We start from the raw sequence: 24,778 nt of genomic DNA, 5'->3' as shown, positions 1-24,778 counted from the left end.
CTAAAGATGATAATCCTATTACACGTAATAGTTAACTAAAGATTATCATCCTATTAACCGTAATAGTTAACTAAAGATGATCATCTTATGACACGTAATAGTTAACTAAAGATGATCATCCTATTACACGTAATAGTTAACTAAAGATTATCATCCTATTACACGTAATAGTTAACTAAAGATGATCATCCCATTACACGTAATAGTTAGCTAAAGATGATCATCCTATTACACGTAATAGTTAAGTAAAGATGATCATCCTATTACACGTAATAGTTAACTAAAGATGATCATCCTATTACACGTAATAGTAAACTAAAGATGATAATCCTATTACACGTAATAGTTAACTAAAGATGATCATCCTATTACACGTAATAGTTAACTAAAGATGATCATCCTATTACACGTAATAGTTAACTAAAGATGATCATCCTATTACACGTAATAGTTAAGTAAAGTTTATTATCCTATGACACGTAATAGTTAACTAAAGATGATCATCCTATTAACCGTAATAGTTAACTAAAGATGATCATCCTATTACACGTAATAGTTAACTAAGGATGATCATCCTATTACACGTAATAGTTAACTAAAGATGATCATCCTATTACACGTAATAGTTAACTAAAGATGATCATCCTATTACACGTAATAGTTAACTGAAGATGATCATCCTATTAACCGTAATAGTTAACTAAAGATGATCATCCTATTACACGTAATAGTTAACTAAGGATGATCATCCTATTACACGTAATAGTTAAGTAAAGTTTATTATCCTATGACACGTAATAGTTAACTAAAGATGATCATCCTATTACACGTAATAGTTAACTAAAGATTATCATCCTATTACACGTAATAGTTAACTAAAGATGGTCATCCCATTACACGTAATAGTTAGCTGAAGATGATCATCCTATTACACGTAATAGTTAACTAAAGATGATCATCCTATTACACGTAATAGTTAACTAAAGATGATCATCCCATAAGAAAACATTTAAAAAAACTAATAGGGAATTAATTAAAATGAACGTTTAAAGGACTATGCAAATTATCTAGATCTTTTGCAGATGAATGCAATTCCACAACCCATATATAACAAAGTCGTATACTTTTTTTATAAACAAAAAAAAAGGTTCGCCTTTTTCTTCTTGGCCCGATGGCTAAGATCTTTTCCTGTTATCAAAGTCTAGTATCTGTTCCGGCAGATACTGCAATCAAAGTGAAGGCAACCCAACATGTGGGCAATCATTTTTGGTCAATGTAAGGGAAACCATTCATACCAATTGCCACTATCCAGTTCCCTCTCGGAGGAGCTGGTCCCCCTCCCCTCACTCTCCACATTAAAAACCGGTCGTTTGCCTAATTTTCTCAGTGGGGGAGCAAATAAATGATTAAATAAATAGAAAAAAGGCTTCTTTCTGTTGTTGTTGGTTTTCGGGCTAAGATCAAAGTGTAAAAGTCGGGTTTAAGTAGGAACACCCCACCCCCACCCCCACACACACATATACACACACACATATACACACACCCACACACACACATACACACACATACACACACACATACACGCACACATACACACACACACATACACACACACATAAACGCACACATACACGCACACATACACACACATACACACACACATATACACACACACATACACACACATACACTCACACATACACACACATACATACACACCCACACACACATACACACACACCCACACACACATACACAAATACACATTTAAAAGGGTAAACATGATACAAGACGCTGGCTGAGAGAGAAATCTTTTAAAGTTTCAAACAGAGACGAGATGGACCAACCAACCTCACCACTTTCCTTCTTTTTGAGTTGGCCTAGTGCCTAAATTTTTTATTCATTTTCCTAATTGTATTTTCTTTTTCTTGTGAATCAAAAATCTCATATCTCAAAGTGTAGTATCTGTTCTGATGCTACACTTAAGTTAATTTGTCCTTAGTCAGTGGATGGGGAATCCTCTACACTGGGACAATTATTTTTTTTGCTCCCTACCAGAGTGTCCCTTTTGCCCTTCTTTTGGGCAGTTAGGTTTCCCCCACCCCCACATTAAAAACGGCCTTGTGTCACATTTTGCTTCCGTGGGGAAGTAAATAAATACTAATAAAAAAAATGGTTTATAATATAAATAACCATACAAAAAAATTTATAGGTGTATAGATTCGATAGAAAGTTGACTCTGTAAATACGAAATCTGCAAGAATTAAAATACAGAATGGTCGCTAGAAAAGCGGGAAATTTGAAGGTCAGCTTAGATCATGAATAAAATGTGTGATTGTTATTTTTTGATTGGTGTCGTGTGAGTGTTATGAAAATAAATCGTTGTTTGACGCTGCAGTGAAGTGCACGGACGACATTTTGAGGATCTATGAGTATAATTTCACATTTGTGTTTGAAAAACTTTGTGAAAATTATTCTTTGTAAAAAATAAATCGTTGTTTGACAAATTTCCCGATTTTCTAGCGACCACCCTGTATATTAAATCATATTTTACGATCGGGACCCTTTTCCTTCCCGTCGGGGCCCCTTTCCTTCCCGTCGGGACCCCTTCCCTTCCCGATCAAGTGAACAATGATATTCGACTGTTGTTTTTTTAATCGATAATTCATTATTTCTTAATCGATTAGATTACTTTCGAATTACGAAGTGTCAAAACATTCTTTTGGTATCTTTGTATTATTTGCACGCACAAATTTTAAGACGTTTGATCAGAGATTGTCTGCTTAAATAAATTCTTAAAGGCGAAAAGTCAATTATGCATATTCATTTCTGAATCCGACCTTGCGTGTGTGTGTGTTTGTTTGTATGTGTATGTGTGTGTAGTACATCACTTAATAAATACTGGTCGCTTAATAAAAGTTCTATGTGGCTTTTATATAGGACTAGCAGGGCTACCCGGCATTGCTCGGGACCGTATAAACAATGAAAAAACAAAAGCAGATATTGAACATATGTTTTATTCTTAGGGGAGAGGAATCTTTCATCTCAAGTTTTAGCGTTACAAACAAACATTTGTCTTTTATATATATAGAAGATAATGACAGGTTTTTTGGGGGGCCCCCTCGAAGATAACTGATCAGTTGACCAATTTCTAGTGGTCCGTTTGACGTGAAATTTCGATATTTGTCATCCGGGTGATGAGGCTTCGATATGATACCAAATTTGTCAAGTTTGGTTCCGTCTTTCAAAAGTTTTAGCGTTACAAACAAACATACATACATACACACAGACGTTTGGCTTTTATATATATAGAAGATTAGCGAGGGGTATCCAGCGTTTCCCGGGTGTCTGGAGGTGTGCGTGAAAACTCCGGGGGGGGGGGGTAAAATAAAAAAAAATGTTTTGGTAGGTAAGTATGAGGATCGAACCCGAACCCTTGAGGCAAAGTTGGAAATTAAAATGTGAAAAAAAAAAACCTGGTACGTTAACCATTGCGCCAGCGCGAGATGCTAACGGAAACACGTCTGAATTGTTTTATTTACTTAAATTAGCAGGTGCACGTTTTAATGACTTAATGAGGTCAACTTTTGACTGCGGTATAGCATTTCATTTAGTGCGGGAATGCTCCCCTCCCCAAGACACTGGGGGCAGGGGAAAACATTATAGGAAAAGGCCTAACCTACATGCGGCGAGCGAAAACTGTTGAATATTTATCTTCCCGAAGTCGAGCAAATTAAATAGACAGGCGAGCTCCGTTATTAAGTGTGAGATATTACGATTTACATGTGATATAAAAAGTTTTAAAAAGTTGTGAACCGACTGACCGCTTCTCTGAAAAAAGCCTTTCTTGGACATACACAAAAAGCGAACATACATTTTCGCTTATATATATATATATATATATATATATATATATATAGAGAGAGAGAGAGAGAGAGAGAGAGAGAGAGAGAGAGAGAGAGAGACAGACAGACAGACAGACAGACAGACAGACAGACTAGCGAGGTGTACCCGGCGTTGCCCGGGTGTTTGGAGGTGTGTGTGGTTTTGGGAAAATCAAAACTCCAGTTTTGGTAGGTAAGTAAGAGGATCGAACCCGAACCCTTGAGGCAAATTTGGAAATTAAAGTGTGAAATTAAAGTGTGAAAAAAAAAAGTGCGACGTTAACCATTGCACCACCGCGAGATGCTAACGGAAACACGTTTGAATTTATTTAATTACTTAAATTAGCAGGTGCACGTTTTAATGACTTAATGTGGTCAACTTTTGACTGCGGGGTAGCATTTCATTTAGTGCAGGAATGCTTTTTTTTCTTCCCCCCCCCCCAAGACATTGGGGGTAGGGGGAAACATTATAGGAAAAGGCCTTACCTACATGTGAAAACTGTTGAATATTTATCTTTCCGAAGTCGAGCAAATTAAATAGACAGGCGAGCTCCGTTGTTAAATCTGAGATATAACGATTTACATGTGATAAAAAAAAGTTTTAAAAGTTGTTAGGCGACCGACCGCTTCTCTGAAAAAAGCCTTTCTCGGACATACACAAAAAGCGAACATACATTTTCGCTTTTAATATATATATATATATAGATTAATCGGGCATTTTGTAGTATATCTATAAAAGTGAGAACGGTGTGAACACTTCCAAACCTATATACTCAATGAATTTTGGATTTACAGGCGTCAATTTTGATATATAGGATATTCAGCCACGTGGAAAACTTTTTGATCGGTTTTGATCCGACAAAAAAAAGGGGGTGCTAAGTGGTCAAAATTGAAGCGTGAGGGGGGTCCTGGATTTTTATCTTTTTTGCTGTTTCGCGAATACGCATGCGTGACTGGTTCACATGAAAGATTCGTTATGTTTAAAATAAGTAGGTTTTTAAACACTTTTAAAGATCGTGTAAACTCCACTTCCTGTCTTTAGGTTTTGGTTTCGATCTCAGCTTGAGTATTTTTATTTTTTATTTTTTTATTTTTTTTACTTACAAGAAGTGAACTGTTTAGAAAAAAAAAACATATTAATCGCATGCACACGTCTCAGTTTCTGTATAAATTAAGATATGCTATTTATACGTATTGTACGACCGGGCAACGCCAGGCGGCCTGCTAGTATTCGATAAAAGATTTGAAGGCAGTTTGCTTAACTCGTAGATAAAAAAAAAGATTGTAATCAGGCTTTCTTTTGTGGAAGTCTTCACTCTTCGAGTGCTTTTCTTATTTCTTTCTTCTTCCAACAATTTCTTAATTCACATCGAATGTGATTTCTTATTGTGTTTGGTTCACTGCTTTATTTTTATTATCGTCCTACGGCAAACAAGTGTTTAGTAAAGTCACGGTTCTTATTGTACGAAATAAACTGTTTTCCTCCCAGATTTTTTGTGTCTTCCGTGCCCCAACACACGACGACGACAAAGTCGGTTTTATCTTCTTTTATGAATTCGTTTAATAAGGGTTTATGGCTTTGTATAAACGTTATTCTATAGGTGTCAGCCGACCATCTGTTCTTCAGTAAAGCTTTTGACAAAGTCACAAGGCTTCACACACACACACACACACGCACACACATACATACATACACACATACATACATACATATATATATATATATATATATATATATATATAGAGAGAGAGAGAGAGAGAGAGAGAGAGAGAGGGGGGAGAGAGTTGTGTACAAGCTTTGTTACACTGGCATGACGATGTTTCAATCTGTAGTTATTAATAACTAAGTTCTCATCAGACAAAATTTTCTTTTCCTTAAACATTATATATTAAGTATATATATTGGAAATAGCTCTATCTGTTATTGAACAATATTGTATAAATTCAGTGGGTATTCTTTAAATTTTATTTTACGAATACATTTTCAGGACTATATATATATATATATATATATATATATATATATATATATATATATATATATATATATATATATATATATATATGTATATATATGTATACGTTTTGTTTTTTATTATCTTTTACATTATTGTTTTGTTTTTGTTTTGTTTTTATTATCTTTTACATTATTGTTTGTTTTGTTTTTATTATCTTTTACATTATTGTTTCAGCTACCCAGCCGTTTTTTTTTTTTGCTGTCTGTAGCTTCCTCAGACTTTTACAGAAAAAAAAACACAATCGATTGAGCGCTTTCTTCAGTTTTTATGAATTACCATTTTCACTATATATATATATATACAGCCATGGTGCTGACTGATGCAACGTTTACAAATGATGATGTAAAACTTATCCTTTAGAGGAAATCAAAAAGTTTGAATATACCATACTGTTTACATTGTTTTTCTCAACTTTGTCCCTTACTATTGAACGTTCCTATTTTGGGAAAAAAATTGTTATAATTCTTTTTCTATTCTTTGCAAATGCTTCAAATTTTAGTATGTTACTAGCAGGGGTACCCGGCGTTGCCCGTGTGTTTGTAGGTGTGTGTGGTATTAAATAAAAAAGAAACCGGGGGGGTAGGATGGAACCCGAATCCCTGAGGTTAAGTTTGAAAATAAAATCTGCCAGCCAGAATGAGTTAGTGAAAGATGTTTGAAAGTCGTTGAGCGTTACGACGACGACGACGACGACGACGACGACGATGACGATGTAAGCATTGTTATAAGCGAAGTAAGAAAAGAAAACAACGTTTTAATTAAGAGGGAGGAGATAATCAAAACATTAAAAAAAAACACAAAAAAATCTAACGTAAAGCAAACGAACACGTGAAAAATGGCTTAAAAAAGCCTGTTTCGATATTAAAATTTAAAAAATCGGTGGATACCCGGGTGTCGCTAAGAATAAGCTAAGTAAAAAAAAAAATTTAAAAAAAAAAAAAAAAACAAGGAAAACGAACGTTACATGAAAAATGGCTTAAATAACACAGGGTTCAATATTTAAATTTAAAAAATCGAAAAAAAAAAAAACATCTCACACCACGATTCGAACCCAAAACGTTTAGATAATAAACAAACGCGTTAACCACCTGCGTTAAGCGACGGAGATGAAATGTGTTCGGTTTTTCAACTATTTAAAGTAAATCAGGTCACGACGTCATGACGTCATCTGACGCATGCGTAGAATCGTTACGAGAAATCGTTTGTGTTGACCCCCCCCCCCCTGTGGAAAATTGTCGATTTCGGGTGAAAAAGTCAACGTATTGGGCCAATTTTTCGATATTTTTCAAGCGAAGGATGGGGCTTCGGTATGATACCGAGTTTGTGAATTTTCGTCTCGTGTGTCGAAAGTTTTTAGCAGACAAACAAACATACACACATACATACACACAAACAGACATACATGCATTTTCGCTTTTATATATGTAGACTAGCGAAGGCTACCCGGCGTTGCCCGTGTGTTTGTAAGTGTGTGTGGTGTAAAATAAAAAAGAAACCGGGAGGGGATCGAACCCGAAGCCCTGAGGCGAAGTTTGAAAATAAAATCGGCCAGCCAGAATGAGTTAGTGAAAGATGTTTTAAAGTCGTCAAGCGAAGTAAGAAAAGAAAACAACGTTTTAATTAAGCGGGGGGGGTAATCAAAACATCAAAGAAAAAACACAAAAAAATCTACCGCAAGGTAAACGAACGATGAAAACAGAAAAAACGAACACGTGAAAAATGGCTTAAATAAACCTGTTTCGATATTAAAATTTAAAAATCGGTGGATACACGGGTGTCGCTAAGAATAAGCGAAGTAAAAAAAAAACAAAAAAAAAACAGGAAAACGAACGTTACATGAAAAATGGCTTAAATAACACAGGGTTCAATATTTAAATTTTAAAAATCGAAAAAAAAATATCTCACACCACGATTCGAACCCAAAACGTTTAGATTAGGCACCGCCAAAACTGGGGGGGGGGGGGCAGGTCAGTACTTTTTGACGGACCGTCTTTTTAAAAATCTACCAAAAATCAGGTAATTATCCGATCAATACGAAATTTTCAGCGATTATTAGGAGAACAATGAACATGATAACAGTGTACTTATTTTTCATAAACGATATTTATATATATATATTTTTTTGCTTACAAACCCCCCCTTGTTTTGAAGTGGGAACAAATATGCTTAAAATAATCATCTGAAACTGAACACAAGATATTGTGTTGTTGTAAGGGACAGAATTATAGATTAAAAAAAAATGTTTGCATACCTTATTTTGACGTCTGAATATCAGAACTTCGATTGTGTTTAATTATCCCGCTTTTGAGTTTTGAAGTGTGAAATTCGGTGAATGTGTTAAGTAAAATAATTAATTTAAGTTAAGCAAAACAAAAAAAAAATTTTTAATATTTATATGAAAAAAGCCATTTTAAAATTTTTGATAAATAAATTAACAATTTTTTTTAGCGAGCCGAATAATGCATGACCATTATTAAACAGGGCATGCTTTGAATAATCGATACAAAAAAAAATTCGATAAATATTGTGCCCTTTGTGTTAAAAATATCATCATTTTTTTCGATCCCGTTTGAAAACGTTTGCCGCCTTTCGACTACGGTGGACCAAACGCGCTGAAATAATTTTTTTTTATTCTGCTTTAAATTGCCCCCCCCCCATTTTGGGGAGCCTGGCCCCCACACACATACACATTAAAAACCAAACTCATACAAATGGTCACCCATCTGGTACTGGCCAGCCTCAGCTTAATAATACATTGAAATTTTCGTCACTGAAAAATAAGTTTTTTTGGCCTGTTTGGTCTTCCATAGTTTTCTTCTTATCAAACGCAAACATAAACAGTGTCGATATAGACTCTAGATCGACGCGAAATATCTGGTTACCTATATGAATAAGTGGAATTATTTGAAATTCAGGTACTTATATCATAATATTTTTGCATATTCTCTTAGAAAATCATCCTAAATCTTAGTTAGACTATAAATAAATTAATTAATTATTTCAAAAACCTTTTTTTTTTAAATATTTGTGTACGTTTTTTGTGCAAGACAAAAAATGTCAATTGTTAACTTTTGGGGAAAATTTAACATTTAAAATTTAATTAAAAATAGTAGAAAAAGTTTTACATTATTCTGTTTTCTATATGATAAAATTCAGGGTTTTATCTTTCTGGAAAAAAAAAGTTACTCAGAAATAATGGATTTTAATAAATGTAATTTCGTTTTAAAAAAAAACAACAACTTGATTTTGCGGTCATTTTTGGCGGTGCCTAGTTTAGATAATGAACAAACGCGTTAACCAACTGCGCTAAAGCGCGGAGATGAAATGTGTTCGGTTTTTTCAACTATTTAAAGTAAATCAGGTCACGACGTCATGACGTCATCTGACGCATGCGTTGAATCGGTCATCGTTACGAGAAACCCGTTTTTGTTGACCCCACCCCCCTGTGGAAAATTGTCGTTTTTGAAGTGAAAAAGTTAACGTTTTTGGCCAATTTTTCGATATTTTTCAAGCGAAGGATGGGGCTTCGATATGATACCGAGTTTGTAAATTTTCGTCGCGTGTGCCGAAAGTTTTTAGCAGATACACAAACATACACACATATATACACACAAACAAACATACATATATTTTCGCTTTTATATATATATAGATTATGGATAATAATGTCAAAATTTCAGCTTTTCACAGTTGCTGTTTCTTAAAAAAATATAAGGTTTAAAAGTTTTGTCCCTTAGATTTGGACGGTACTGTATATATATATATATATATATATATATATATATATATATATATATATATATATATATATATATATAAGCCAAACGTCTGTGTGTATGTATGTATGTTTGTTTGTAACGCTAAAACTTTTGAAAGACGGAACCAAACTTGACAGATTTGGTATCATATCGAAGCCCCATCACCCGGATGACAAATATCGAAATTTCACGTCAAACGGACCACTAGAAGTTGGTCAACTGATCAGTTATCTTCGAGGGGGGCCCAAAAAACCTGTCATTATCTATATATATAAAAGACAAATGTTTGTTTGTAACGCTAAAACTTGAGATGAAAGATTCCTCTCCCCTAAGAATAAAACATATGTTCAATATCTGCTTTTGTTTTTTCATTGTTTATACGGTCCCGAGCAACGCCGGGTAGCCCTGCTAGTATATATATAAAGGGTGCCCCCCCCCCAAAAAAAAAAGCAGAGGACATTCAATTGGTTTTTCTAGACATTTTACAGTCAACGGAGAAAAAATGGCCAAAGTCCCTAATGTTTTGATGTGATGTTTTGAATATAATAAACTAGTTATTACCAAAGTTTCATTTCATTCGGACAAAACACTAAGAAACGGGGCCTAATTAATTAGAATTGGGACCCGTTTTCTGTGAGGGGAGGTCACCCTGGATATATATAAAGATTTAAATTGAATGTGCGGAAATTTCTCGGGAGCTCTTTTGGTTATCATCTTAGAGGAAAATCGATAGCATACAAAATAATATTATTGGCGAAATTAAACAGCACTATACGGGGGAATTTGAATGTGCCAAAATTAAGAAAAAAAAACGATTAAAGAAAGATTTTATATGAAATTACAGCGATTAAAAGCAACTAAAAGCGCGTAAGCGTGAAACATTAGTGTCTGTAGGCATTTAAGAGTAATTATTGTGGAATTACTAATATATATATATATATATATATATATATATATATATATATATATATTAAGCCAACACCCTCTTTGGATATAGCATTGTCGTAAATAATCTCATCCGCTACTTAAAAGTGGTGGACGGATGTTTGTTTAAATAGACATTCGGACAGGTTATTTGCGGGCATCGCTCCCGTCGTCGAATGAGAGAACTGCCGACTGTCAACACGACGGTTCTAAGTTCAATCCTTGGCTTGGGAGTGGTGCTAGTCTAGCGGCACTGATGAGTTGTGATACAACGAAACAGAACTGTATGTCGATGACTACATATATATGTGTGTGTGTGTGTGTGTGTGTGTGTGTGTGTGTGTGTGTGTGTGTGTGTGTGTGTGTGTGTGTTCGTATGATGAGTGCTCAGTTGAAGGGAGGAAAATTAATGATCTTCGTTGCTTTATTTCCTCAAGGTTTTCAAAATGGCGAATGGATTTAAACGATGAATTTAATGCATATATATGTATATCATAGTAAAAAAAAAAAGCATGAAAAAGTTCCCTTAATTTCTCAGCGGAGTGATAGACTGGTCTCGCAGCCACAAAGTCTGAGATATTTTTAAATGTGTTTTCCCCTATTTACTGAGGTTTTTGCTAGTGTTCCACCCACACAGACTGTTGTTACCCATCTTTCGAGTGGTGTAAGTTCATTGCTGACTGCCTACGGCGCCCATATCGGTAAACGCCGACAGGGATGTGCGGGTAATCTTTAATAAACCAGAATGTTTTCCTTTAGGAGTACTCACATGATTCTTAAACACCTTCCGACTTTGTGTCACATCTGCCTGTTTCCAGTGAATTGAAATATAAATAATGACAGTCATATTTTACTATAGACAACAAAACAAAAAAAGTGTTTTAAAAAAAAAACAAGTATATAAATGTTATCAAAATATTTTATTTTCTATTTGTGAGCGATTATTCAAACTCTAATCGGCCATTTTTTTTTCTTGCTTTCACGCAGCACTCGACTGTTTTTCGAACTGAGTAAACACTTTAAAATAAGTTAAAACAGTAAAACTTATCAAGCTCAGTAGAAGAGTAACTTATCTTGCCTTTGATAACATTTGTTTATTAATACATTTGTTTTCGTTTTGCTGTCTGCAGTAGAAAACTAAAAATGGCCGCAATAACAATGGGGAAAGTCTTTCACGGTGGCATAACATCAACGTCCGATGACATGCGCTAACGCAAATCGCCACAACCAACATGCTTTCATTCGCCTCCTTTTTTTTCCCCTTTTTTTTTTTTCCTTTTTCTTTTTTTCTTGCTTTTCTTCTTTCTTCTCGTCCTTGTTGTTGTTGTTGTCACTTTTCGTAACGGGACAACGCGAGGTCAAGCAGTGCATTCAAATCGACCGATCTCACGAAAAGCAAATATTTCCTGCGCCACGACGCGCGGATCTTTTCTTTTCTGTAATGACGCAGAGCAAAGAAACTCTACCTCCTGCAGTACTATAAAAATTGGGGAGGAGACATGCAAATTGCATATGTGCTTGCTCTACTACCCGGCGTTGTCCGGGATTCGTGTTATTTTAGTCTAATTCTGTTAATGCGATGACTCCATTACTGTACAACATCTATACTAGCATTTTGGCTAAGAACAAATTGTAGTATCTGTTCTGATAGTACACTTTGTTCTTAGCCAAAATAGGCAACTAAATAGCAACATCTATACTAGCCTGTCCATGCGCTATCGTTATTTTCACGGCAAGTGCTCGTCTGAGCTCCAATCTATGGCACCCTTTCCAAACTTTAACAAAAACACTCGACTAGCTACAACCATTATCAATGATTTTGCCCATTCTCTATCTGTGCCTAAATCTAAACGCAGATTTTATGAACAAAGCTACTTTCCTAAAACTGCTCGCCACTGAAATACTGTTCCACTGACATGCCTCTCGGTCGATTACAATACAGAAAGCTTCAAGTCCAATGTAAACAAGTTCTTGTTGAGCTGTGCCCTTTAAATAATCCAAACTCTACCCAATCTGTACCATTAACGATTATTACACTACCACTGTACATTCATTAACCCTTATCCTCGAGTGGCCTTCATGCCTTGGTAATGCTGACTTCCTTTGTATAAAAACAAATTCTAATAACCAACCCATGGTCCAGAATATTGAGCGGTCCAGTTTTGTTAACGTAACATCTCAAGAGGCTACGTTTGAATCAGAAAGCCAAGTGTGTCCAAGTATGGAATACTGTTACCATATCTGGGCAGGAGCTGCTAAAAAAGCCTATCCTGCCTTGACAGAGTACAAAATAGACTTCGTGGCTTAGTGGGAGATGTCCTTTTCTCTACCCTGCAACCTCTCTCCCACAGAAGAGACGTTGCGAGCCTATCCTTGTTTTATCGTATTTCCATGGCAGATGCTCGTCTGAACTCCAATCTCTGGTCCCCCTCGCCAATCTTTCACGAAAAACACCCGTCTAGCTGAATCCACTGTGAAAAATTTCCCCCACTCTTTATCTGTGCCTAAAACAAAACGTAGATTCCATGAAAAAAGCTTCTTTCTTAGAACTGCACGCCTGTGGAACTCTGTTCCGTCTGCCTGCTTCCCACCTGACTTCAAGTCCAACGTTAACAAATCCATAATGAACCGTCCCCTTAAGTAAACACTTCAATAAATCTTCACACTAAGGTACTGTACTTGCAATAACCTTTATCCCTGAGTGGCTTCCGGGCCTTGATAAGTGGTGACCACCGTGTAAAAAAAAAAACTTTAGATGAGGTACTCCTCTACCACGAGAATAATGACCTGCATGCAAACCTTGCAAAAGCTTAAATCTACTCGTATCAGCTCGGGAACCGCGAGATCAAAACATCTCTAAATACCACGTGGTCTGGAATACCAACTGAGTATAATGCTATCATATCGCAACTAATGAACCGTGCCGTCTCACCACATTTTGGCCAAGTAAACCTCTGGCACGCTTTGGGTGGGATTGAAACCGCTATCTTCAGGCAATGCTCAACGTCTCTATCAACTGCGCCACGGGCCCCGAAGGGCGATCAAGGTTGGATTCTTTGATCTTATAAATCCACGTTTATTTATTATCTGATCTTCCATAGTCGGGCCCGTACCGATTGGTATATATATTATTCCTTAATTGGAATTTGTTTTTTTTTTTTTTTGTTTTGTTTTTTTGCGAAAGCGTGCCAGAGGTTTACTTGGCCAAAATGTGGTGAGACGACAACAACTACGGATGGCAGTGATGGCTGAGAATACAGTTAGGAGATTCGAAGTTCCTATCCGTCGCGGTTACCACCTGACGAAGGCGAGAGGAATAGTTGGCCGAAATGTTGTGAATAAACAAACCAATAAAAGATAAAAACAACAACTAATAAAGATGAGAATAATAGTCCGAAATAAAAATAAATTAATATATATAATGCTCATCTCAAAAAAACGAATTGCGATTAAAAAATTCTAACGATATTTTTCAAATCTATTTGGCATGCTTTCACTGCATATCAGGATTGCTTTTTGTGTTAGTACCACGTGACAATAGTTTTATCTACGTGATTTTATGTCCTGTTTTCTTTTTATTATTCAGTTTTATTTTTGTGTGCTTTAATATGAAATATGTATAATAAAATGTTTCCATTGTTCGTCCTTAAAACTATTTGCCAATTTACATTTTCCTAAATCTATATCTTAACTTATACAGATTCTCTTTTTTCGTAGACGTTTCTCTTTGTCGTAGTAGTTTTATAGTCGACGTTTAGTGCTTGCTAGAGAAATAAGCCTCCTTTCATGAAAAAACTAATATGAGGAGACGTTCGCTGAGAGCTGTTAAGTATGATTTTAATTGGAGACAATGGATTTAGGGGAGAGAGACTAATGTTATTTTACCCAGTTATTTACTTCTTAAATTTCACATAATTGAAATTACTGGAATGAATGACGCAGACGGACAGACATCGAAATAACCGTCAGCTTAGATGACAGATGTCCTATATTATTGGCCGTATCATGTTCGCACGACTTTCATCAAGAGACTGGTCTAAATACCTTAGTTTTCTCTCACTTGAAAACGTGGCGTCATTCGTGATCGTCTCTTGTTTTGTCTACTGTGTTTGATCCCTGCCCCTACCTCAACTTTACGTCATCGATCTTTCATTCAACCTTGGAAACGATTCTGTTTTACAAACCGGGTTTATCATGCACTCATTGTGACCCTTGTCAAAATTCGCACTAGCTTACTTAATCACTACTAACGTAAGGTTCATAAGATGTAACAAAAGAAGTGAGGATATGTATAGTTTCATGCTAAATCGGTTCTTTTCAACTGTTAGCATAGTTTAACTAGTGAAAATGCAATTGCTCTAAATGTTTTCTCTTATAAATTTGTTAACTATTTTTCTTTATCCTTTTTTTATTCGTTTTGTTGCCAGGTTGGAATCGAACCCGAAACTTCAGTGACTAATCTGCTACCCAACCACGGTTATTTTTTCCGGGTAGCTACATGGGAAGACCCGCACAGTGGAAAATACGGAACTATTAGTGCAGCTATTTTCGTCAAGACAAAAGGTCAGTCCTTTGATAAAAAAAGGAGAGAAAAGGAAAATAAGGTTGAGAAAGGCATTTACAATATTCGAGAAGATGTATTATGCACTGCAGAAAACGTTCGCATATTCTAAATTATAGTATCCCTATTAACTGTCTAAACATTATTTCAGGGCATAGCTAATCACAAAATATTTATTTTCGATATGGTTACTGAAAAACTGTCCAATTTCAGTCGACATACGAAATAAATATCAAATAACAAGTTTCATTTTCATTTCTAAAGAAATAGAAGCTGGTATATATATTCCAGTTTAAAAATATTCAAAAGATTAGATAGAATCGTGTGTGCATGTATATATATATATATAGTAATTTATAAAATATATATGGCGATTAAGCTACACTGAATATTCTGCGTTTAAACGCAGAATATTCAGTGTAGCTTAATCGCCATATATATTTTATAAATTACTAACTAGCTCTACCTACGTATTGAGCACTTTTGAAATAAATACTTAAAGTTTACGCATAAATCTATACTTTCATATATTAAATTTATGCGAATAAATGAAGTAGTTATATATATATATATATATATATATATATATATATATACATATACATATATATATATACACTTACACGCATGCATGCTTGGGTAGGTGTGCACCCTCACACACGAAACAACAAAAAAAGCACAATAAGGCACACGCACACTTTCGCAGGTGCGCGTGCCCATACAGTACCATTTCTCTTAACTAAACAAACAACTGGAAATTATACGTATGTATGTGTATGTACGCGCGTGTGTGCGTGTGTATATGTGTGTGTGTGTGGGTGTGCACATATGATTGTGTATGCGTGTGTGTATATATGTATATATCATCTGTTATCTATGCTACACCTTGTTTGTGTGTATACGTGCACTTATGTTTGGGTGACCGAATCCATGTATGCATATGTGCTTGGATTAGAAAGGAAACTTCAACCAATATATACATAAGGTGGGATGTATGAATATGTATGTGTATGTGTGATTATGAGTGCATGTGCCCATATATATATATATATATATATATATATATATATATATATATATGGGTGGATGAGTGTATACACATCCGTATGTATGTGTGTGTATATATGTATACATATGTATGCACATGTATGAGTGGGTAAATGTGTTCGTGTGGATATGGATATACGCGTATGTGTGAGCCCCTGCATATGTCTGTGTGTGTGTATGTGTATGTGCCTACATAGTATGTGGATGTTTGTGAGTGTATATGCACATACATATATATGTGTACATATATGTGTGTATGTGCGTGTATGTGTGTATATATATCTTCTCCTACCTATTCTCCATCTTACTTGTGTGTGTGTGGGTGCGTGTACGTATGTCTGAATGATTAAGCGCATATATACATGCGTGTTTTGGTTGGAAAAAAAAGTGTATATATATATATATATATATATATATATATATATATATATGCCTGCGTACATGTGCGTGTGCATGTGTACATGTACATGAATGTATATGTATGCGTGTGTGATTGTGTGTGAGTGTATGCTATACATGGGGAAAGAAAGTCTTTAAAAAGAACCCAAAAAAACTCATAAAAACTCATAAAAACCTTCACCATATGGACCAAAAACCACTCTTTGAAAATAACTTTGACCGGACACTTTGAACACTTACAGTTGGAGTCAGAATGTCTGAGCCCACGCATCACTCTGAAAAACATATTTAATATCAGCGGAGGTAACTCTACAAACTCCCATTTTAAAGAAAAACTTTTTACGAAAACATCTGAAGAGAGCACACCCTAAGCTCGAAACGCGTTATAAAAATATTTTAAAATAAAAATATGATGAAAACCTTTTAAAAAAACCCACAATTGTTGATGGCTACACTCTTTTAAATATACATTTTTCTCTCGTTGGAACTACACAACCATCACTTTAAATATATATATATATATATATATATATATATATATATATATATATATATATATATATATATATATATATATATATATATATTTCAAGGTTGAAATATCTAAAAGATTAAAATTGTATATATATATATATATATATATATATATATATATATATATATATATATATATATATATATATATATACTAGACTACTCGTGACCCGTTGGGTCAGTATGTTATATTAGCTATGGAATTCATGTATGAGCGTGACACTTGTGACGTAAAGAAAATAGTTTTTTGTGACATAACAGTAACATTTCTATGAAAGTATATTGAAATGAAAAAAGAATAGAGATAGATTTCTATGAGTCGTTCTGTTTATAATTGTTTAATCTTGAAAAAAATATTACAGCCATTGAATTATAAGTGGTTTGCCATACTTATAAGTAAATGTGCACTGAACAGATACCATAATGCTTAAAGTTAAATTCAAATTTTGAAATATCTATTAATTTAAACGTGGAAAAAATAAAAAAATAAAAATTGGATCGCTGAAAACGTACACAGTAAAAAAATACATTGTTAAATATTATATTTATTTGTAAGAAAACTGCGTTAAAATAACTTAAACGTAATACGGAAATGAACGATGTAAAAAAAACATGCAGAAAGTATTAACAATTGTTTATTTGGATGATTTAAAACGCAAAAAAATTAGGCCGCTGAAAACGTACACAGTAAAAACATACGTTGTCAACAGGTCAAAGTTGATTTATTTGAGAGAAAATTGCGACAGTATAGTTGTAATATAGAATAGTTGCAAAACATCCCCTAAGGGGTCAGTATGTTATATTAGCTATGGAATTAATGTATGAGTATGACACTTGTGACGTAAAGAAAATAGTTTTTTTGTGACATAACAGAAACATTTCTATGAAAGTATATTAAAATGAAAAAAAAATATAGGTAGATTTCTATGAGTCATTCTGTTTAGAGTAGTAGTAGGGAAAATACATGTCAACCAGTAGTAGTAATAGTAGGATAAGGACGGGGAGGCGTAGTAGTAGTAGTAGTAGTAGTAGTAGTAGTAGTAGTAGCAGCAGCAGGAGGAAGCTATTGCGCAAGCAAACAAGCAAACAACCAAGAACGACAGAGTTTTAGTATTATATAGAAGATATATATATATATATATATATATATATATATATATATATATATATATATATATATATATAGCCGCATTGATGAGCTGTGAAACAGCGAAAAACAATAATTTAATTTGTTGTAGTCAGCTGGAAAGCATGCCAGCGGAACCGAGTTCCACAGGCGGGCAGTTCTAGGAAAGAAGTTTTGTTCATGAAATCTGTCTTTAGATTTAGGTACAGATAGAAAGTAGTGGGAATTGCTGGTAGTTGTTATAGCTAGACAAGTATTATTTGTTAAATTTTGGTGTGTGGGGATCATGGATTGAAGCTCAGACGAGCACTTGCTATGAAAATAGATAAGAGACAGGCTCGTATTGCCTCTTCTGTGGTTACAGGGAGGGAGAAAAGGGCATCACCTCTCAGACTTCTAAGCCGGTTCTAACAAATAAAATTGATCACACGCCCTAACAAATATTACACTCCATTAACAAATAGAGTTCTCTTTTTTCTTTTTTTTTTTTTTTTGCATGAATGTCATTTTAGTATTTCTGTTTTTTTAATATTCCAGGTGGTTGTTTTTATGGAAATCGATGGTTCGACGTGAATGAAACACTTCACGTAAAATGTGAAGAAAAATGCCAGTGCTTGACGAACGGTAGTTTCGCCTGCAAAACGATTTGCCCCGAGGAAAAAACGATACCCGAAATGAAAGACCCGGATTACAAATGCTTTAAAGAATTGATCAATACATCCGGGTGCTGTTACAAAATCGTATGCGTTCCAACTCACGGTAAGTTATTAAAAACACAAAAAAAATAAAAAAGTATTTCTAAAAAAAAAAAAAAAAGACAAGAACCAAATTAAAAATAATTATTTTCTTTAAAAATTGTCGTTCTCGAAACTTTATGAAAAAAAACGACAAAATGTGGGAGCCATGATATCATTGACACGAGCTGATAATCACGTTTTTCTTGACACCCCATGAAACAACGTTGTATACTAGAAAAATATATATTAAGACGCCAGAACGAATATGTTATATCGTCAAGGTCTTATGTAAAACGTGGAGGGGGTGTATATTACGTACTTGTGTCTAATTCGTGTATCGTCTAGTGTTACTTACAACAACAAATCACAGCAACTACTGAAGAACAGATTCCATGAACAAAGTTTCTCTCTTAGAACTGCACGCCTATGGAACTCTCTTCCGTTGGCCTTCTTCCCAGATGACTACAATCTGATTGTCTTCAAGTCCAATGTAAACAAGTTCTTCATGAACCGTCCCCCTATGTAATCCAACTTACTACCTATGTTAAAAGCGCTATAATCACATTGACTATTGTATACCCATTAACCCTTATCCTCGAGTCGTCTCCGGACTGTGTGAAAAAATAACAAATGAAGGCTGCAGAGTGACTGATTATTTACTAACAACAGAAATATGTGACACAAGTTCAAGAAAGTGGAGAAAATCAAGCCAGCGCCCCGTTAAAAAAGAAGCAATCTGGTCTAACAAAAATTGTCTAGGCAGCCTCATCTCATCGGCATTCACCTATAGGGGCTCCTCGGGCAACTAAATTGTGAAGTGGGCTATGTGACATTTGCTCTTAAGGTCGCATATTAAGGAGATCATCCATCATCCAGCGCCTATTTTTGGCACTTTTTTACAGCCATAAAATGTTTCAATCACAGTCATTTTTATGTTTCTAGTTTTGCATATGAATTACAAAATATCTGATATTATGTACTCTTAGGAGCTCTTTCCCAGATACGACAGTAGTACTCCATCTTAGGACGTATTTTACTCTTGTAAAGGTAAAAGATTGCAGCGGGAGTGAGATACTTTTAAGCTTACGCATTTTTTGTAATTATATAACTAAGATCACAGTTACAGATGATGATGATAATGATCATCATCATCATCATCATCATCATCATCGTTCATAATAATAATGATCATGCAATTATTCAGTGAGTTTAAAAATGGCTAGTTAGACCGATTTGAGCTCTGAAGTATTTCCCGCATGTTGGACATCTGTGGGATAATTCTGTATCAGAGATGCTGGCCGCTCTATCTTTTCTAATTTGATGTGTTCTTCGTTGTGTGCGGATTCAGCAATTGTAGCCTCTTTGTGAGTTGCGGCACGCCAATAACATCTGTTTTGAGTTAGATTTTTCCATGAGTTAGAATACAATCTGAACAGTTTGAGGGAGACCTTCAAATTGTCCTTGAACCATTTCCGCTGTTCTGCTGCGGTTCTTTTACCTTTGAACAGTTCACCATAAAGCCTTGAAACTGGCATGCGGCATACATGAACTGCCCAACTAACTTAGCATTGCTACAATTTGTACTGATACAAATAAAATAACAGGAAAACTATGTGACATGCTTGTGTATTCATCAAAAATTATCTACAAAAAGAAATTAGAAAAAAATATCAAGTAGAATTTCAATTTTTAAAAAATCAGTTTTATCGTATTTTGTTGATCAGCCATTAATAAGAACGGAAATTCCGTAAAGCAGGAGGAGATTAGTCAATCTGCAATTTCACTAAGTAATGATAAGGAATAAACACAGAAAGCCAGTACCAAGTTCTCTTCAACGCTCGGCCCCTCGCTTCCATAAGCCGTTTGAGTGGAAAGGTCTTGTCATTCTTCAGAAAGTAGTTCGACCACAGCGGTCAAGTTTTGTGGGAGGGGTAAAGCTACAGGGAACGTGTTGGATTAAAGGGGAATAGACTAGACGGGATATAGTCTCATTGGTAGCTACGGAAATTGCAGATAGGTATATGTTTTTAGTGTATTTTGGTTATTTTTGTTGTTAAATAGGATCCATTTCCACGTTAAATAAGCTGAGAATCTCAAACCACATGTCATCACTTAGCAATACGTACGCAGAAATGAAACAGAGAACATCTCTAGCAACATTGATTTAAAAAAAGCTTTAATCTAAAAACACTCCTTTCTCTATTAACTGGCAACTATTGGTGATTCCAAATCCTATACCCCATGTTCCAAAATCTGTCGCCTGTGCTTATCCGAGTCAGTTAGAATAATCACTTACCCACAAAATATCGCTTTGGTTAACACTAAAAGTGAGTTGATATTCCAATACAAGCATAAAGCAAACATAATAATTCCAATGCAAATATAATAACTTTGAAACCACTTTACCTCCTTGGCGCGCCATTTCCACTGCCTAATAACTAATTCTACTTAATCCCCGACTTATACCCGGCTTATCTTACCTTTAATTTATTTTAAATAATATTCTAGCCCTTAATTAGCTTTACTGTCTTAATTGAATATATCTCCACAACATAATCTGCAGTTTCCGTAGCTACCAATGAGACTTTATACCAGGTTAAAATCCGGTACCCTCAACAATTATAGTTTAAAATAACCACAACGATCTACTCACGACCTCACCAAATATTCTAATTCTTCAACGCATAACCCCAATACGTTCTAACTGCATAACCTGTCAAATCCGTCACTAGATTGTTACTGCTGCCACATTGCAGGTCATCATAATTAGCACATATGAATGTATTTCTAGTATTATCAATATCATCTGGCTACAGATATTATATTTGCTAGGATGAATAGAATCTGTGGAAGAACTAACACAAATAGTGCACTTATTATCAAGATTGCTAATTCATATCTAGATTAACTTCTGTATTAAAACAGCCATATATATTTATCACAATAACATTAACATATAATATTAGTTGCTCACTGTAGTATCATTAGGATGATTATTCATATAAGTTATGATTACGACAGGCAATGAAACGCGTCCAACTTCCCCGCTGCCGGAATCCAAAAGAGCCCTATCTTCGTGCTGGGACCAGTGACGTCATTATCAGGGAGCTGGCATTGCCCTTTTATTCAAATTAAATGGAGTTTCGTACGAACCCAAGTTCAATAAAAGATACAAAATACAGAAAATCAAATATAAGAGCCAGAATACAAATATAATAAACGTATACAGGGGGGGGGGAAGCACAAGGATTGGTACAAACAAAAATTCCAACAAGGTTGGGGTTCATACCAAAATAAACCAAACCATTTTTTTAGAATGGCTCGTTCTCTACCGATGTGAGGCATAGTCCTGTGCAGTTCTAGGAGCTCCAGCTCCACTTTCCCAGGCTTGACCTATGAGAAGGGATTAGTTACTCTTTGAGAAAAGATTCGTTTATTGCTATTCGCCCGAGACGACCATAATGAGAAATACCAACGAGGATGCTTTGGCAATTTTTGTTTTGCCAAAGTGTGTTTCGTCTAGGACGCTGGCTTTTTAAAATTTCGATTACTTGACCTTGTGTCTAACCTTCCCGACGTGGGAAGGAGATAAACAAAACCTCTCTCCTGGGATTTTGGGCTACGAGCAAAGTGTAGTAGCTGCTCTGCTACTTTCATCATTTCAGTGTAAGAGAGCCCCTTCTAGACTGAGGCAGTTTATATTTTTGTCTCAGTTCAGTGCCTCAATTGGAGGAGTTGAATTGTTTCCACATTTAAAACTGACCTTATGTCTAACTTTACCCTCGTGGGGATGTAAATAAATAGGGGATCTGTAACTGATGCTCCACTTCACCTCATCCAAATGTTTTTTTGCTGCACCTCCTGCACCTAAACAACTGCACTATTATGTTTTCTTAACTTGAAAATATGTTTTATTAACCTCCTCTTCAGGAGAGTAAGACACAAGATCAATCATTGGTTTGCTTGAAATGTTTGTAAGGAACAAACTGGGTTCGAACTTGGCATACCTACGTTTCAATTCGTGTCGCTAACCGTTGTCACAAAAGGATAGCCTCCTTTTTATGATTGCCAGCGAAATTAGATTTTGATGGCGATACAGAAAGGTGTCCTTGTGCTCCAACATAAAACATTTGGTATTCCCAAATGGTCTCCCATTTTCTACTGGCAAGGTTCATCATTGCTTAACCTTTTTAATCTAACGAGAACCGAGGTGTCAACGTAAATATGCCGTAATTAAAAAAAAAAAATTGTCAAGGGGAAGTAATTTCATAAAACAACATTTAGAGTTACTTCCCTTTATTATCATTACACTATTTATTTCATTGTTGTTGTTGTTGTTGTTGTTGTTGTTGTCGTCGTCGTCGTCGTCGTCGTCGTCGTCGTCGTCGTTGTTGTTGTTGTTGTTGTTGTTGTTGTTGTTTAGGGTTTCAGGGTGGATCGTTGCTCTCTTTTTTTTTTTTTTTTTTTTTTTTTACGTAAGATCCCGAAGTAACAATAATTCTTGAATAATTACTATTACTGTTCTATTCTAAATTGTTATTCGAACACGGTTTCAGCCGATATAACCTCTGATTTGGGGGTGTGAGCGGTGTGTCAAGAGTTTTTGCGAGTTACATCGGCCAAAACACCTTACCGTGATCATAACATACAAGATGAGAACAATAGTCCGAATAATCCAAATAATACAAAAAATATATACAAAATATATAAAAAAAAAAATGTATATATATAAGCGCTGTTTTACAGTTTGTCACTGTGCAGAGGGAGATAACTCTCGTTAACTAAAAGATTCGTTCATTCGTTCATTCGCGATAGATTTTTATTAAATCAAAACATTGAAACAAAACTGTGGAAAATAAAAGATGAAAAAAATGAACGAATCTTTTAGTAAACGAATGTTATCTCCCTTTGCACAGTGACAAACTAACACAGCGCCTATTCCAAATGGCGTAATATAAACACCTTATAAGGTATTTACAGCTTCTCTTCCAATTTTCGGATTTTAATCATGGCAAAACGCACTTTATTTTCTTTTGATGGATTGATTGTTGCTATTTCTTCTGATGAGTTAAGGGCAAAATAGATTCACTGATTGATATAATAATTAAGTGATTTATTTTGTGCTACGAAACAGATACTGTTAAGAATTGTAAACGTCAACTGAATTAAAGGAATAAAATTGTAAGATGGTCAACATCCTTAAATTTGTAATATAGACTTTTGTCATTCATTTGTCATATTGCTCTGTAATTGCGTTGAGCTTCTTAAATAAGGATTAGTATATATTATAAGGGAATAAAGTATGTTTCCACAGATATATATATATATATATATATATATATATATATATATATATATATATATATATATATATATATATATATATAGTGGAGATGGTAATTAATGAAAACTGAAGAAAGTGCTCAGTACTATTGTAGAGCAAATATGCGTTTTATTTTTTATTACCGTATCTTTCTGTTAAGTTACATTATTGTTTCGGCTACACGGCCGTTTTTTGGGGGGCCGTCTGTAGCGTCCTCAGACTTTTACAGAAACGTTCGCTATTTTGGGATGAAAGAGTGGAAGAGTGAATGAAGTCAGGGGGTGCGAGGAGGGCGGAAGAGGAAGAGAGGAAGGGAACAAGGAGGAAAGGTGGGAGTTGTTTGGTATGTCGATAATGTTTTAGTTTGGGGTTTAAGGAACTTGTGGGGGAGGGTCTGGGAGGTTCATTTCTGGTGTGGCTGAGGGCATGGGTGGGAGGAGGGGGTTACTTTAAAATTCGACTTTTAG

At 35.0% G+C, this 24,778-nt stretch overlaps 1 protein-coding gene across 1 annotated transcript in view; it reads left to right on the top strand.

The window, feature by feature from the left end:
• Nucleotides 1-24,778, top strand: part of LOC145255857 (uncharacterized) — a 254,038-nt gene that overhangs the window by 98,859 nt on the left and 130,401 nt on the right. The window contains exons 3-4 of the mRNA XM_080114622.1: nucleotides 15,012-15,147; nucleotides 18,789-19,010. Coding sequence (XP_079970748.1) covers nucleotides 15,012-15,147; nucleotides 18,789-19,010 — 358 coding nt within the window. The remainder of the gene's footprint in view (nucleotides 1-15,011; nucleotides 15,148-18,788; nucleotides 19,011-24,778) is intronic.

Source organism: Euprymna scolopes, chromosome 31 (assembly GCF_053919585.1).
Source record: "Euprymna scolopes isolate OS-2025 chromosome 31, ASM5391958v1, whole genome shotgun sequence".
Taxonomy (NCBI): Eukaryota; Metazoa; Mollusca; class Cephalopoda; order Sepiida; family Sepiolidae; genus Euprymna; species Euprymna scolopes.
This window is presented reverse-complemented; position numbering and strand designations above follow the sequence as displayed.